This window comes from Pelodiscus sinensis, chromosome 3 (genome assembly GCF_049634645.1).
Source record: "Pelodiscus sinensis isolate JC-2024 chromosome 3, ASM4963464v1, whole genome shotgun sequence".
In the NCBI taxonomy this organism is placed as follows: domain Eukaryota; kingdom Metazoa; phylum Chordata; order Testudines; family Trionychidae; genus Pelodiscus; species Pelodiscus sinensis.
The window spans coordinates 154,530,368-154,548,570 of NC_134713.1; the positions used below are offsets into that span (position 1 = coordinate 154,530,368).

General features: G+C 41.8%; 1 protein-coding gene across 5 annotated transcripts in view; it reads left to right on the top strand.

Annotated features, from left to right (window-relative positions):
- The first annotated feature begins 509 nt into the window (after positions 1 to 509).
- Positions 510 to 18,203, top strand: part of MIA3 (MIA SH3 domain ER export factor 3) — a 48,931-nt gene continuing 31,237 nt past the window's right edge. The window contains exons 1-3 of one of the 5 annotated variants that reach the window (XM_075925238.1): positions 510 to 1,284; positions 9,693 to 9,826; positions 16,257 to 16,343. In XM_075925238.1, the coding sequence (XP_075781353.1) occupies positions 9,698 to 9,826; positions 16,257 to 16,343 (216 nt within the window). In that variant the 5' untranslated portion in view covers positions 510 to 1,284; positions 9,693 to 9,697. Of the gene's footprint in view, positions 1,285 to 7,137; positions 7,464 to 7,540; positions 8,013 to 9,692; positions 9,827 to 16,256; positions 16,344 to 18,203 lie in introns of those variants that run through there. The other 4 variants (XM_075925237.1, XM_075925234.1, XM_075925236.1 and 1 more) reach the window with 4 other exon arrangements.

Consider the following 18,203-nt stretch of genomic DNA (forward strand, 5'->3'; position numbering starts at 1 on the left):
TATGAGGCAACAACTTTTTGCACACCAGAAAATTAAAAGCCCACATCAGTACTTGGAACACACTCTGTGGATTCCAGTTGACAAGGAGATATCTGAACCAATAGCCTGGATTGAAATAAAGTCTCAGTTTGCGTGCTGACAGTAAAAGACTATGTATTCACCGCATTATACCAGTGTTTCTCAACTAGTGGTATGAGTGCCCTTAGGGCAATGGTCACCAACCAGTAGGTCAGGATCTACCAGTGGATCTTGGAGCCTCTGGCAGGTGATCCTGACTGGTTTGTCTGGGAGGCTATCAAGTGCTGGCACTTCAGCTGCTCCTCTCTTCACTACCCTGCTGTTCCTGCCCAGAGCCTCAGAGCTGCCCCCTGGGAACCTCTTGCTTCTTGTGCAGGGTGGGGGAGAAAGAGGCAGGGGGCACATATGTCATTCTGTCCCCTTCTCCTGTACCCCATCACCACAGAGTGAAGAGGGAAGGGCTTCAGAAGGGGTGGGGCAGGGGTATTTGAGTTTGAGGTAGATCCTGGACTGACTTCACTTTTTGAATTTATCTTGTGCTTTAAAAAGTTGGAGACTACTGCCTTAGGGGAACTCGAGAGACATCTAGGGGGTACGCCAACAACTGAAATTTGGAGAACTGAATTTTTGTTTTAAGTTTTACAGCGCTTTATTATTTTTCTACTTTTCACACCCCAAAATTTCATTGCCCACCCAGCTACAATTAAGTTTTTTAAACAAATGTGTTGCAGTGGTAGAAAAAATGTTTGTGTATCTGAAAACTCTAAGTGGTGGGGGTATTTAATTTTTTTTGTTAAAAGGAGTACTTTTTTTAAAAAAAAAGTTGAGAAACAATGCAGTATACCATAGGGAGAGAGAACCAGAAGCAATTGAGGAATAGAGGATATTGTGCCTGCTACAGTGCAAGACAGGCTCTGCAGATTTTTTCACTGCTGGCTTTTTTTTAAGTGTTCTCTGCTTAATTTTTCCCAACCCTCATCACAAATACAACAGTAATGAAAACTAGAGTATTAACAACAGACTAGATTTTAAAAAGGCCATTGATGTTAAAGTTCAATATTTGGATACTACTGGCATTCACAATACCCCTGTTGAGGTTCTGCTGTCTAATCAGAGGAACAGCTTCACGAGGAGAGGTTGAAAGAGACTTGTATCAGAATATCCTATATCTCAGTGGGTGGGACACTATTGTGGTATGATTTGAAAAGGCATCTTCCACCTTCCTATCAAGTAGAGAAGGGAATTGACCCCAGCTCCATCATTCAGGTGAGTGCTCTAACATCTGAGGCACCACAGGTACCTCAGCATTTTTGCAGGAAATGTCCAAGCTATGTGTCCTCAGAAGCTTTGTGAAACCTATTACTGATAACAATGCATATGTAGGCACTTGTATAGCCCTCAGCACTGTGGTAGACTAACTAGTAACTATTTTATATGATCAATATTGGTTTTTTAATTATTATTTTTAAAGAGACAAGGATGTTGCCAAACTCACAGAGGTGCAACTGACAAAAGATTTTATGTTGTCTGAACTTGATATATATGCCCTTTGCTTTATTAAACTATGTTTAAATGCAATTGTAGGTAGGAGGGTAGGAATTTTTATCTATGGACAAAGGATTAATCATATCATGACCTGTATTTTAAGAATTGCCATAGACTAAATCCTTTTATTAGTTTTTCTTGAGGATGTTTGTTTATATATATTAAAGAAATTTTGTCAGCTATTCATTTAGAATGTAAATGCCTCCATTCAAGGAGTCTGGCTTTTTCCAAGTCTTGGGTAGTACAAAGCAATACTAAAAAGCCACTCAGCTCCCACCAGCAATAGCTGGTTCCTCGATGTCCAAACACACCAACCAACGAGGATCGTATAAACTTTCCAGGAACTTGTTTCACTAAACCACCTTCAAAAATGTTAGGCTTGCCCCAGTGTTGATTGCAAAGTTTGCATATGATTTTTGTGGGGGGTTGGTTCTGAAGAATAGTTGCAGATTTTCTAGGGTATTCATACCCTCAAATATAATACATATGAAAATATATCTTAATAATCACACTGATAGCCGGGTATTTGATTTGGTATAGTCCCCTGCTCAGGAGGACAAACAGTAGTTTATTATAATACAGTAACCAGTTTTGCAAAGATTTACTTATGTGCCTAATTTTAGTATGCAAAAAGTGCCATTAACTTAATGGGTCTACTCCCATATATACATTATGCATAAGGCCAGAGATATTACCTCTCAAGGAAATTTTGCCAAAACCACCCCAGTAAGATCAATTGCCTGGAACATTTCTATGCTCAAAATGGTTAATTGTAAATTTACAAGGTAACTTGAGAAAAACTTTATTTGGGGAAGGGTGAGTTCCACAGGTATCCAAAAATAAAATTCAAAGTAAGGAATAGAGAGAATGTGGAGTGGTAAATCCATGTTTGTGATAGGGATGTAAAAGTGTAACCATGTTCACGGTTAATGGATTAGCCTGGACTCATTGATTAATCTTCACAGTTACACACAGGCTCCTGGTATGCATGGGGAGCAGTCTCTTGGCATGCACCGCGGTGCTCCCAGGGAGTTGCCTCTGTGTTCTCCCTACCTGTATGTAACTGCTGAAAAATTTCAGCAGTTACACGGATACTTAAATGCATGTTAACATCCCCACTTTGTAAACTGACAAAAAGCAATGACACTTTGAGAGATGTTGATTACTAGAAAGAAGGGATCTTGCTTTTCTTTGTCCATGGCACAGATTGACATAATAGCATTTCTCATTTTCCTCTGACTTCTGTTCAGTAAACTGTCACAATTACATATTTTGTTTTTGAAATTAACATCCAAAAGTCGAATGGAAATTACACTACAAGAAATTTTACCCTCAAACTGCTTTTGTTTTGACATTATAGAATTTGTGAGCTCCATGTATGTTGAAGCACATTCATATTAAAGTATTTTATACGTATGTATATAGCTTCTAATTGTACAATGTTTAAATGTATATTGCATGATTTTCCATAAAATCTAGTTTTATGACTCAATCTTGGATGGGGTTAGATACTTAAATACTGGAAAGCTATCTTTTAAAAGCAAATTTCAGATTATAACAGTTTAAATTCAGGTTGGACAACAGAACTGTGGCTAAATCCTTTTGTAAACTTCATACTGCAGAACCTACTAGGGCTTTTCATCCATAGATTGCAGTGCACTTTACAATGATGAGTATCAGTATCCTGGTCTATAAATGGGGGACCTAAAGAAGATAATGTAATGAACTGGTTTCTAGAGATACTTGCACAAGGTTGCTGCCGCTGCCATGTAGTGTTGTACAGTCAAAGTATTATGCTAGAGAAGTACGGATTAATGGGAAGGGCCCTTGTTACTGATGCATCCTGTAGCAGCTGGGTGTTTCTTGAAAGTCTGCCAACCAAATACAGGGAATTAACAGGGTACTCAAAGATAATTTATATCTTAACTTGTCAGATATTTGTTCTTAATACTTTAGTTTATATACAATATAAACTATTTTAAATTCTCTTTTCCTTTCTGTTGTGTAGGGGCGTGGTAACAAACTGATTTGTTTGTATGGGGCAAAATGTAGAGCCTATATTTTTCCAAGGGTATGTAATTAACTTGGCTATAGTCTTTGGAGACTCAGTTCTCCTACTAAGAGAATGTAGAAATGGGTATATAAAACAAAAATCAATAACCGTATGATAAGAACTTGAACAGTAGTTCTAATGTGATTAGAACTGATGAGGATTGCTAATAGTTTGAGATAAGAGCTGATAATAAATGGAAGAGCATGAGGGACTTCACTTTTTATGGTCCCAGAGTAACCCTTGAGCATTTAATTATTAATAATCATTTATGCTTCTGTGATTTCAAAATGTTATGCAAATGTTAATTAGTTTAAAAGGACTCTAAATCATAACTTGCCCACTCCATTTTCTCATATGTACATAGAAACAAAACTTTCACTTTGATAATCAGCAAAGCTATGCTGTCCATAGGATGGTTTAGGGCAACTGCCCGGGGCCCCACACTTTGGGGGGGGGGGGGATGGGAGGCTTGTGCTTCTGCAGAATATGAAAGTACAGAGCCATGGGTGGTCTGGGAGATTAATAGGGGGTCTGGGCTGGCAACTGGGATCAGGCCTGCTCCTGTGCTCTCTGGTGGTGGTGGGAAGCAGAGCAACCTGCTATACTCTGCTGGTTCCCAGTGTTGCTGTTGGGGAAAGACTTGAGTGGAAGTAGGGAGGCTGCAGAGCAGAGGTAGGAAGAGTTGGAGTGAAGCAGAGGCAGGAAGAAGTGGGGCCTGGGGCAGAGAGGGAAGGTTGTCTTGAGCCCTGTACTCGCCTACGGATGGCCCTGATCATCTTCTCCACTGGACCTCTCCATTCATAGATTTATAGGAATGTAGGACTGGAAGGAACCTCAAAAAGTCTTCATGTCCAAACTCTTGTTGTGGCAGGATCAGGTAAAATTTGACCACCTCTACCAAGTGCTTAAAAATTTTGCTTTTAAAAACTTCCAATGATGGGGATTCCACAATCTCCCTTGGGAGCCAGTTCTTAACAACCCTTACAGTTTTCCTAATATCTAACCTAAATATCCCTTTCTATAGATTAAGCCTATTACTTCTTGTCCTTACTGCAGTAGTCATAAAAAACAATCAATCACATCCTTTTAAAAACAACCTTTAATATATTTGAAGACTATTATCAAGTTCCCCCTCAGTCATCCTTTTGGAACACTAAACATGCCCAGTTTTTTAACCTTTTGTTGTGGGTCAGGTTTTCTAAAGCTTTTATTGTTGTAGTCTGAATGCTCTCCAATTTGTACCCATCTTTTCTAAATTTTGGTAACCAGAACTGGACACAGTACTGTAGCTAATGCTTAACTGTTACCAAGTACAATAGGCCACTTACCTCCCATGCCTTACATATGATACTCCATTTAATACACCCCAGAATTGTATTAAACTGTGAAAAAGGTTATCACATTCTTGACTCATTTAGTTTGTATTCCACTATACCTCCATATTCTTTTCAGAAGTGCTGCATAGCCACTTGTAATCCAATTAGTAATTTACCCATTTAAATCATTGCTCTGGGGTGGGGTTTGGGATAAGGCAAACTACCCTGAGGAGAGAGGACTACCTCTATCATCTCTCACTGCAGCACCTTGGGGCCAGGTGAGAAGTACCTTTCTATGGCTGCTGAGACTTCACTGGGTACAGCCGGAGGAGGCGTGCATGTCCCCCAGCTGGGGCAGATCCAGGTTTGTCTGCCCCTGTGTTCCCCACAGTGAGGAATGCAGCAAACTGTGTACTTTCCCCTTGCTCCCTAACAAAGGGGAACAGCCAGCAATGTTCTTCCACATATCATGGAAGGGGGAGCTTCAGCCCCTTCCTCCTCCAGCCCTTCCTAAAGGACACCTGGGGATGTGAGGCTTGGGCAGTCATGGAAGGGGAAGTGGGGCATATCCACAAACAGCCCCTTTCACCAGCCTGCTGATTTTGTCTCTCTTTCATAGGGTTTTATGGGAAGCAATCCCATTCTGGCCACACCCCATTTTCCTGACACAACCAAATCCTTATCATGCTTTAAGTTATGATAAAAGGAAACTGTATTCTGAATTGGTGGTCCTAACTCTTAGGGTGCGTCTAGACTAGCAAGATTTTGCACAAAAACTTGCCAGCTGTCTACACTGGCCGCTTGAATTTGCGCAAGAGCACTGACATTCTAATGTAAGAATTCAGTGCTTCTTGCGCAAATACTTTGATGCTCCCATTCGGATCCCTCTTGCGCAAGATGACCAGTGTAGACAGGCACCTTAATTTTTTGCACAAGAAAGCCCATGGCTGAAATGGCCATCGGAGCTTTCTTGCGCAAAAGCGCGTCTAGATTGGGCACGGATACTTTTGTGCAAAAGCACTTTTTGCGCAAAAGCATCCGTGCCAATCTAGACGCTGTTTTGTGGAAATACTTTTAATGGAAAAACTTTTCTGTTAAAAGCATTTCCGCAAAATCATGTCAGTCTAGACGCAGCCTTACTGTTTAGGAAGAGTTCTTTAATAAACTGTCTAAAATATATAGTAGATATGCAGTTGTTCATTTGTTTTCTTCCTAAATGTGTTGCTTTGCATTTCTCTTTCTTCAATTTAATCTTTGTTTATTCAGATCAGTTCTCCAATTTGTCACTGTTGTTTTGAATTCTAGTCCTGCTCTCCACAGTGTTTGCAAACCTTCCCAGTTTGTTGTCATAAGTCCATTTTATAAGCACACGCTCCATTACATTATCCAAGCCATTAATGAAAATAATGGACTCAGGAGTGACCCTGACAGTGCCTCACTAGACATGTCCTCTCAGTTTGAAGTGAACCATTTTGAACATCACTACTCACCAGAAATATGTATAGCAGATAGAGAACTTGTTTCATTTGATGATATAAGATGCCTGTTAAGTCATCTAGTCCCAATGGCCAAAGCAGGATTACAATTTACAGGGAACTGAAAAGGTGAAAGTCTGAAGGATACCTTTTGATGTAGGCGTCTCAGAGGGCTAGCCATGTTAGTCTGTAACTTTAGAAACAAGTAGTCCTGTGGCACCTTAGGGTAAGTCCTACACAGCAGCGTTATTTCAGAATAACTGACATTATGTTGAAATAAAGCATATCTACACACCAAGCTGTTATTTTGAAATAAAGTCAAGCTGGAAGATTTTTAACTCTGACCCCTGTAAACCTCACTTTACAAGGAGTAAGGGAAGTTGAAGGAAGAGTGTTTTTCCTTTGCCTTCCTGCTGTGTAGACCGTGCCAAAAGCTGAATTAAGCTATTTTGAATTCAGCTACGCAATTGCAATTGACATAGCTGAAATTGGGTATCTTAATTCGACTTTTGCCTTGCTGCATAGATGTGCCCTTTGAGACTAAAAACAATACATAGTATCATGAGCTTTTGTGGGCAAAACCCACTTCTTCAAATGAGTTTGAAGCATCTGAAGAAGTGGGTTTTGTCCATGAAAGATCATACTATACATATTTTTGTTAATCTCACAACAAAATAAAGTTAGTGCCACAGGGCCACTCCTTCCATGCCTCCTGTCCTGCTAATCCAATCTTGCTGCAGATAGTGACTTGGGTTCACTATTACTTCTGAGCAGAAAATGCATTGTTTTTGTAATTGCACTAGACTGCATGTGCTGGTGCTTTCAGCCAAGTTTCTGTTTGGAATCGAGCAGGATTTTGTATTCTGAACACAAATTCTCCAGCAGCAAAACTTCACTTTAAGCCGCGGAAAAAGTATCGGCCCTTAAAGTTAAGAAATAACCATGCATCCCAACTCCCGGGCAAAAGCAACGACTGGCTACCTCTTCCAATAGCGAAGAAAGTTCTGCAAGGAGCTCCTCTGCCATGCACTATCCGTCACGTTTGCTCCCTTCCAGGTGGGTACAGGGCATCATGGGGGGAGGGTGTCTCATGATAGATAGGTTGATAATTGGGATAGAAGTGTGTAGGCAGGAAGGAGGGAGGAAATGCGGTGGGACGTGGCTAAGCTTAGATGGAAGTGGTTGTAGTCTCGTGAAAGCAGCAGCCGGTCTCTTGGATGGGGCACCAGGGGAGTCCCTAAATTCCTCTCCCGTGGGGCTGGAGTGACAGGGGCGGGGCCTGTCTCCCCTGGGGCGGGAGGAGAAGGTGTCCCTCGCCCCTATTCTGGGACAGGCGGTGGATTTCATGCTCTGCCCCCTCCCTCCTCGGTCCCTCCTCCCTCCACATCCTCCTCCATCCCGGTTCTGCTGACGTGTCGGCCCCGCTCCCTCCTCCCCACGCCGCCAGCCCTGCTAACATGGCTGCAGCGCGGCCGCGCTTCTCCCTCCTGCACCTCGTCCTGGTCGCCCTGCTCCTGCCCGCCCAGCGGCCGCTCTGCTTGGCCGGCAAGCAGCTGGACCGGCGCTTCGCCGAGCGCAAGCGCTGCGCGGATCCGGAGTGCAGCAGTAAGTGGGGGCGGGAGTCCCCGCGGGGGGTCCGGTCCCGAAGACTCTGCTCGGCAGCGGCCAGGATCCGCTGGCACGTCCAGGGGCCCCTCCCAGTCCGGGGCAGTGCTTGGGGGCTTGTTGGGGCCACCTCCTCCAGCGCCCTGCTGCGGGGAGGGGGAATGTTACCGTCCTGAGCCCCCACCGCCACTCTTCCACCCCAAGCGCCCCCTTGTGGGGAGGGAGATTCTGGGGTACCTCTCTCAGCGCTGCCGCTGTCTTGTCGGGGGGGCTTCCCAGAGCCCTTCCCTCATCTTCCCAGAGATCGCTTGGAAACTTGTTGCTTAGTTTATTATGATAAATAGTTGTTAGCAAGTACGCCGCCTGCCTTCCCGCCCTGGCGTGGCTTGTAAAGGGAGAGGGTCAAGGATCCGGGTTGTTTATTGGGGGATCCGGCTGGGGAGGGAGAAGTTCTCTGGTTTACCTTTTCCGATGGGAAGAAAAGTGCCTTAAAAAACTCCTCCAGTTTTTGGAGGCCCAGGGTCAAAGCGGAGATCGGTGTTGGTAGAAAGCTCCTGTGATTCGGTTATTGCCATTTCTGGAGGCTTGCTAGCCTTGTCGGCCTGAGAGTAGCCAAGTCCTCCCTCCCAGATTCCTGGTGTATTAGCACTATTTGCATTTTAGATTTTTAGTAAGCATCAAATGTTTGAATTCTCCTCCTATCTAAACCAACCCGTGTCTTCCAGCCAGAGAGGGTCTGTTCTTTTTCTTGATGTTTGGGGGTATTTTTAAACAAAGAATATGGATTTCATACCAACAAGCAACATTGCAGCTCATCCTCTGTATATGTGTGTTTGCTGTTTTTTTCCCCTCCATCAAGTAAACCCAGAGCAGCCAGTGTTCTTGGAAATATAAAAACATGCAGACATTTACTGTCTCCTTGGGGGATCGATGTATTTCTTTTATCTGACAGGGAATGCTGTGCTCCAGAATTCACTCTGGAAAGGTACCCCATATTTGGCATGTTGATATTCCAGCAGAAAATTTTTTCCATCATCTTTGCCACAGACTTGCAAGAAAAAGCATTCTCAGATACTTGGGAAATGAGTTGTTATGGTATAAGCTGCAAGAGTCTGATTTTTGTTACTTTTATACAAACAATAATGACACAATTTAAAATAATTGTATTACAAAAGTGTTTTTGTCTTGCTGCATCGACTTTCTAGAGACTGCCCTTGATGAACTTGCATTTCATAAATTGTTTATCCTGACCAGTTTTTTCAGCCTTCCCTAGTTCTTTTCCTCTTCAAAAACAATCAGACTGCTAACCCTCTACAGGTGTAATTTCTGCACTGAATAACAAGAAAGGTGATTGATTAGTCATGAAGCATGTGGCATCTTTCAATCAAAATGTATTAAGAATAATAATGCCCATTTCTTCCTGTGCTTCAACATTTTCAAAAGTTCTTTATATTAAGATTGTTTCATTATGTGATATTAATATTTACAACCTCTATAAACATATAAGTTTTTGTCTTTATACCAGTTATGTATTCTTCTCTCTTGACCAGATACCCATAAATATATTCACCAGATTCTGCACAAATAAGGCCTGATTTCCTGCTACTCAATACAGATACTCTTCAGGGAACTATACTTTTATTTGAAGTGCTATATTTTGTTGTTGTTTTCTTTGTACAGTGTTAATGTGCCGAGGGAAAGCTATGGAGGATTTTAAAGGTCCAGACTGTCGTTTTGTAAATCTGAAAGAAGGAGAAGCAGTATATGTATATTACAAGTTAATAGGAAAATCAACTGAGCTTTGGGCTGGAAGCGTAAGTATTGCAAATTATGTACTCTGTCAGTTGTATTGGCCATTTTAGCACTGTACATTTCAATTATCTTTATTTATTTTGCCCCTTTTCAAAAATCTGAAAACATTTCACTGTTTTACATAGAATAGAAGTATTTTTCACTTAAGACAAGATTTTAACACCCTTATATTTAAGGGATAGTATTGGGGCATATTTGGACCATACGTTAGGGTTTTTATATATTAAATAAAGCAAGATAAATATTTTTCCATTTAAGAAAAAATCCCCTGCAGTGTTTGCAGACTGAACATTGTTATAATATGAGAATCTGAAAGCGACTATAAACTAGGGGACCAGTCCTGCAAAGCATGTTTAATTTTGCTATCTGTGTATAGTCTCATTGGCTTCAGTGAGACACTATCCATGCTGCATAAACTTAAGTGAGTAAATATTTGCAGAGTCATGGCCTGTGGCTTTTTGTGTACTCATCCTCCTGATGCTTGATTGACTAGGTATTGTCCAAGATGAGTAAAAAGTTGTTTAAAAAGCATAAAGAGTGCAAAGTAAATTGGACATTGAACATTATTTCTGTTTTAATAAGGAGGTGTTTGTAAAACTTAGGGGCCTCAGTGGGACTACTCACTCTCATAACTTTTTCATAATCAAACTATGACAGACCTTCAGACTCATGTCACAGGATCAGTCACAGGAGTAGGAAAAGACGACCCCTACAACAGCCTCTCTCTGATCCTGAAGTCATTACATGGTAAACTCCTGTTAACTTCAGTGGGGAGGAGTTTTGCTTACATGAGATCTGTGGAATGGGGGCACTCACAGGGAAGGGAAGAGAAAGGAAAATGATTAAAACACAAAAAGTTTAACGTTGCAAAGTGCTGAGCAACCTCCGATCCCATTAATAGCTGTGGCAGTTGATGATGTTCAGCCTCTTGTCCATAATTCTTTATTCCTCTTTCTTCTGCTCTTCTCCACGACTTAACTGCTTTGCTCCCAAAGATAAATGTTGCTGTTGACAGCTAAGTCCTTAGTGAGCTGGACTGGACCTTCACAAAGCCATGCCCGTGGTTATTGTCTGACTACTGGCTTCATGCATGGGCAGGAGGCGTTGCGTGGGGTGGGGACAGGCAGTTTCATAGTAATAGGATCTAATTAAAATAGCATAGAAGAAAGTGGAAAGCTGTACCATGTGGTGAAAGAAGCAGAATTTATAATTAGATCATGCTGGCAATTCCCGTCTCACATGTTCTGTGCCATAAATAACCTAAATAATGAGATGGCACCAGTTTCCAGGGCTTCCAGGTCCCCACAAACACAAAAAACTAACACATGGGCCCAATCCTGCAGCTCCTACTCACAAGATAGCAAAGTCTGCGAGATCAGGCCCACATATGAGTCAACAGGCAAGAAATTGCAGAATCAACATTTTAACTATATTTACTAACAGAGCTAGTGTCAGTAGCTTAAAGCTACATTGTCAAGTTTATGGGAATATACTTAAAAAGCCAAAGTACTTGTGTTAATAAATAACATCTTATTTTATTAGATTTGAAAGAATTTTAAAAACCCAATTATTTTTCACTGTTTAGGAGGCTTTTGCATGTCTCTCCAACAATGAAAACAGACTGTTTTAATTTTTGTATTTTCAGTTTCCAGTCAATTTCACTTTAGGATTCCCTGATATAGTAATACAGTGCTGCAATAATTAGGTTGCAAGCTCATCAGAGAAATACTTATTTATATATATATGTTTTAAAATGTTCAATGAATGTATGTAAATAGAACCTATTCTGTTCATATTAGGGGTTTGTAAATGTGCCTTTAAAAACCCTACATTTTGGGACAAATTTGACTGAAGCATCCCTTTACATGGAGATAAGAGGCTTTTGTAAAACCAAGAAATAGCTACAGAGATTCTGTATATATTTATTATTCAAGGAGTCAAGCTGATTATATTGCAATCTGCATAAAAAGTTTATAGTCTGAGAAATTTGCGGCACTAAACTTTAGTTTTATTGACTCTCATATGTGGGGAATTTGATTTGTTGTTCTGTCCTTACTTTGGGCTTCCAGATGAAACTATATTTAAGTGTGTGAATTGCTAAAGAATTGGGCTTATTTCAAAACAAAATTATACATGTAGATTCCATTCTGCAAGTGACTGTGCCCATGTGGAATCATTTGTGAAATCAGGGACATAATAAATATGGGTGACCTGAAGGGACATGATGAGATGAGCAAGAGCTAAAGCAGAGTGGGAAATCTAAACAAGTAGTTTGAGACTTTACAGTATATGCAATTTAAGTATCAGTATGTAAAAATATAATGTCTTTTAGCAAGAATAGAATGTTAGTCTTTTTCATTCTTGCATGCCCTACGCATGCAGATCAAAAAGAGTTCTGTAAGTGCAGGATTTGCAAGTTCTACTTTTTTTTGTAAATTAGAAGATGCTCACATTCAACAAAATATCATGTTTAATTCCCAAAAGAGTTTATTCAAATCCCTCTTATCCCACCAAGCTAGATGCTGAAGCACTGGGTTTAAAAAAGTGTTAAAGAATAATTCTGATTTTAATTCCATTGACACTTCAGAGAAAATATTATCAGGTTTTCCTCAAAGCACAAAGAGTTGGAGATCATGTCATACCTGAGTTTTTTAACTCTATACATTACCATTTCTCAAAGGCAGTGGTTCTCAATCTTTTTGAACATATGGACCCCTTTTCAATCTATTAAAATGTCACGAACCCCTCCCCCCCTCCTTTGGAGAGAAAAGAAAAGGATTGGGCCCACTGCAGAGGGCCCAATCCTTGTTTTTAAACTTTCCACATTCCCTGCAGTCCTGTCACGGACCACAGTGGTCTGTGCACCACAGATTGGGAACCATTGGTCAAAGGCATTCGTCTTCTTTTCCTTCTCCACTCTCTCCCCCTTGAACAGTTCATATCACTAAAATAAAAAACACTCCACATTTATAACCATTCCAACATTTTTATCAGGATCTCTAACATGCCAAACCTCTGAATGGCTTCAAACAGCTGCCACTTTCTAAAGTAAAAAGTTTTCAGAGTTAGAATTCCTAGTTCTACTAAGGATGTTAAATATTGAGTAATTTACTAGCCAAGTAGTCAATGGAATTTGCATCCACATTCCTCCTTTGAAATGTACAAGAGCTCCCAGTGGGGGCTCTTGTGCATTTCAAAGCAGAAGCGTCCGCATTGAGCGCTTACCCCAGGGACTTAAGAGTCCCTCGCTGATCCCGGGCTCCATGATGCACTGCTGCTTTGAAATGCCATGCAGAGCCCAGATCCCAGGCTCCATGTGGCATTTCCCCATAACCCAGGGTCAGTTACGGACTCCCCAGCTGACCCCGGGCTCTGCATGGTTTGAAATGCGGCGGTGTTTCAAAGGGACAGTGCCGCTCAGCACCCGAGCTCAGCTGTGCAGTTCTGCTGCTTTAAAACACAGAGGGGGCATTTCAAAGTAGCAGCGCTGCACAGAGCTAGGTATGGGCTCCATGCGGCACTGCCACTTTGAAGTACCCCCTGTTTCCTCCCCCCTTTGCTGCCTCTGATAGTCAGCAAGTGTGGGGGAAGCTGACTAGTCCTTAACATCCTTCATTTCTACCCCACAAAATATATATTACAGTGTGGTACAGGATGGATCATTGTTCAATCCTGCACCAGAAAAAGGAGATAATGTTTCCTTGCCTCACATCCAAACACAGGACTTTGCTTGTGACTGCCTTTCTCTGGAATCATGGTTATGGGTGGGGGTCAGTGTTCCCTGTAACCTGAGTGGTTGGGCGGTCGCCCAGCAGACATTAAGGTGCCACCCACCTGATTCGTAGAGCACCTACAGCTGCTTGCAGTGGACAGCATGTGTTTCTATTGGTGGTGCACATAACAAAATGTATTCTGCCCTAGGTTGGAAAAACTTAGAGGGAGCCTTGGTGGGGTTTCTTTAAAAAGTGCAAAAGAGAATTGATTTCTGGAAGATCCGCATGGATTTTGGAATTTCTCTTAACATTTGGTTCTAATATCTCTGAATGATACACTAAGGCTGTGTCTAGACTACATCTCTCTTTCAAAAGAGGGATATAAATTAGATTGATATTGCAAATGAAGCCGGGATTTGAATTTCCCATGCTTCATTTGCATAATGGCTGCCGCAAAAAATGAGGAGTACAGGATTTTTTGAAAAAGTTTGGGGTTTTTTTTACAGAAGTTTCACTTTCGAAATACTGGTTTTCGAAAGAACACACGGCTGCCATTATGTAAATGAAGTATGGGAAATTCAAATCCCAGCTTCATTTGCAATTTCGATCTGTCTAATTTACATCCCGCTTTCGAAAGAGGGATGTAGTTTAGACATGCCCAAAGGGTACAGAAAAAAGCAGAGCAAACTAACCCTCCTGTCATATTGGATCCCTGTAAGTGAGAATATTCCTCATGTTTGTACTTTTGTGGATTTCTTTTTTAAATAATAGCTGAACCTTGTAACTCAGACATAATAGGGCAGTATTTCATCTTTCTGGCTGCTGTCATTGTGATTCAGCAGGTGGTGCGAAGTGATCACTTTCTGTGGTATCAAGCTGTTAGTATTGTTTTGTGAATCAACTATAGGAGGTTGCTGTGACAGGGAAACACTACAAGTCCATTGACCTTAGACACATACAGACTTCAGAGACTGCCAGTTCTTTAATTCTAGATGCAAGTGCGTTTAAGCCCATGTCTCATTTGCAAATCAGTTCAGCTACCAATTAACTGGAAGCATCTCCCAGAGAGGCTGCAGGATACATTTTGCCCCCTCCATTCTCTGCCATGACATTCTGTTTTCCTTTCCAGCCTTAATCATCACTGAATAGAATAAAGAATATTTTTCTTTGCATGAAACACAGGTCATGTTAAGTTGCAAACTGGGTCAGGGTGAGGGACTTGTATGTTTGGGAGCTTGGATTATAGTAAAGTACTTGGTAATTGTGATGCCTAATTATGTCAGTCATTAAAATTAGTCCATGAGAAAGTTACTTTGAGGCTTTGGCTTTTGCCTTGAAAGAGTCTTTGAAAATCACATATTAGCTGGTGAAGAAAATTGTATCTACCTAGAAGAATACTATGGGAATAAAGGGGAAGGAATTAAGAGCTAGCTTTTTTAGGCTAATTGCACACTTCCTGTTGCTTAGCTTATTCTTATCTCAATAACATTACATGGGATTTTTTTTAATAAGGTGGAAGTTACTTCTCCCTTTAGTGTATACAAAAACATTTATATCAGTTGTATAAAAATTACTGTTACTTAATTTAGGATTTGGATGGTAAATATTTAACAAAGGAACTTCACACCCTTTCACTATTTTATATATTTGTGTGTGAATATCTATGTATTACACACCTGGACAAGATTCTAATATTATGTGAACGGTTGTAAATCCAGAGAACCTCACTAAATTGTTTGAAGCTGCTCTGGATTTATACCAGTGTTGCTAATACTGTACCAGAATCTGCCACATTTAATTATTTTGATAGTGAACTTTGTTCTTTTTTATTTTTATCCTTAACTTAATGATCTTCACACATACTCTCAGAGATAATTGGCAATTGCCTTATTTTTCCTACAATAGGAACATCAAGATATCAAGGAAATTAGCAATGCTTTGTTCATGAGCATATTTTTGTTTTCTAGGGACTCTGTACTTTTAATAGGATGTCTGCCAGTTTCTCATTACTTTGGCTATCTAATCTTTGAAGCAATACTATGCTATTCATATTGGCTTCCTGACAGCAGCTATTAGAGCTCCCAAGTGAAAGCATTATTCTGTGGATCTTTAACTAAGGAGTGATAAGCGACGTTTTTGTCTTCTACTGTTTGCATTTGATCACAACAGCTTACTCCTAACTGACCACCTGCAGCTATTGCTCACTTGGAAACAGTAGTTGCTGAAGCTCAGTGTGTTTGCAAAGAGATCACATTTTACACACTGATTCTCAGGTAGATAATTATAGTAGTGATAAAAGACTAGATTTTTTTGCTTACTGTGCATAAGAAAGGAGTATGAACACAGGGAGAATATGTGATAAGCCAAGTCACTTTGGTTTCATTCCAAACTCTCCCCCTACCTTCCTATTTTGCCCCATGCCTTACTTGTCTCGGTCTTTGAAATGGGGTAGAAATACTACCCTGCTTCACAGTGGTGTTGTGACGGATCCTTAATGTTTAGAATTTCAGACTAAACCATTGAAAGTATAATATATTACTGTTCTGTTTCTGCCAATTTATTGTGGTAACAACCTGTATGTCTGGAAATATTTGGGTTTGATAGATATCTAACTTGATATATTCTTAACTTCTAATTGTCATTTTTAAAGTCACTTTTTTCTACAATGTAACTTTATAAGCTTATTTATATTGAGACTTTCTTTTTTTTTTCCTGTCAGGTTGGCAGTGAATTTGGGTATTTTCCAAAGGATTTACTTGAATTAAATTATATTTATACCAATGATGAGCTAGAACTACCAACAGATGTAAGTTTTGATTATGACTTTTTTTTTAATCTTGGTTATTTACGCTTAGGCTCAGTGAGAGAGAAAACTGGGACTTCAGTAACGCTAGATGAAAAAAGTAATTGCTTTTCATTCACTGAACTAGTATTGTGTGTATGTAAGTCTATATTAATTAAGGGTGTTAAAAAGCTTTTTTTCTCTTTTTTGGGGGGAGTGTGTAAATGTGTAATCACTGAAATTTTCAGCAGTGATACCTTTACATGCAGGGGGGTGGAGGCAGCAACTCTTATTCAAATGGGTAATGCCATTGTAGTAGTTACTGGAACTACATATGTGAGTAAGGAATACTCAGGGGAGTAAGGGTTGCAGGATCAGACTGTATTTTAGCCAATATGTATTGTGCATGTATAAACTTTGAGTATGGTGGTACTCTCTATGCTACCACTTGATAAAGAAGAATTTGTCCTTGCCATTTCACTGACAATAGCTCCAGTTTCAAAGATGCACAGGATAGATTATTTATGTAATCAATCCTGACATTGACTCCTATCCATTTATAACTACTTACGATTTATCTCAGGGGTCAGCAACTCCCAGCATGTGAGCCAGTTTCCTGTGGCACGCGAGCTCAGCCCGATCCCGCCCCTCCCCACCGCTCAGCCAGGACCTTGTGCTGTGGCTCTAGCTTCAGCCACGCAGCTGCAGGCTGGAACACTAGCTCCAGCTTGCTGCTGGGAGGTGGGGGCAGGAGAGGTGTGTGCATGCATGTCCCTGGGGCTGCCCCTGACCAGCCTGGGTGTACAGCTCCCAGGAGCTAAGGGTTTAACACCCCTCCCCCCTCCCCCCCATGCTACAAGCTTCCTGCTTCTGGGGCGGGGGGAGAGGGGGCTGGGCAGCTGGCACACGTGGCATGCAGGGGCCTGGGCTGTTCCCCATGGTCTGTGTGCGGGGGAGGGGAGCCCCTTACCCAGCGCCCCTCTGCACCCTGCCAGGCTGGAGCCAGCCATGGGCAGCCCCAGGCTCTGCCTGCTCTAGCCTCAGAGCTGCAGCCTGCAGGGCTTGTCTGGGCAGTGACCCCCCCCACCCCACACACACACACCTCTCCTCACCCCAGCGGTGCTGCCCTGCCAGTGAGTACACTGGTGTCACAGGGATGTGGGAGCAAGTGGGGGGGGAGGGTGAAGGAGGCTGTGGGGGCAAGATGGGAGGGGGAAAGGGTTGCACTGAGGGGCATGGATCGATGCAGAGGATCAGGCTGCAGGAGGGGGCAGGATGAGAGGGGGCATGAGCTGCACTGAGGGGCATGGGGTAATCATGGGGCTGAGGGGATCAAGGCTGGAGCAGAGGAAGATGTGAGGGGGGATACAATTTTACTTTGCAGAAGATGCACTTTCCTTTACTCTCCACTTCCTTGTCTCCCTCCCCAACTAGCTATTTGACTGTATTCTCACCTTTTCTGCATTACTCCCCCAACCATCTCCAAACTCCCTCTCGTACCCCTACCCCACACCCTCTCCTGCCACCAAACTTCCTTCCAGATTCTGCCCTCCTCATCCTGTCCTGCAACCCACCTCCCACTCAGATTCTGCATCCCTATCCCACTTGCTGGCAGCCCTGTCCTGCATATTGAACCCCTCATTTTTGTTCCCAATTCAGAGCCTACGGGAGTCCACAAAATCCACTAACTCTGGAACCCCAGAAAAGTAAATATGTCCTATGGGAATCCCTGAACCTCAGTCCTCTCTGACCCTTCCCTTCATCCCTCACTGGAGCCTGGAGTGCCAGAAGAGTGAGGTGTCTCAGTTGGGGGCCACATCAGCGAGGGTTGGGGGTTTTGGGAGGAGTTTTGTTGCTTCTCATTTGTGTGGTCCTCGACTGATT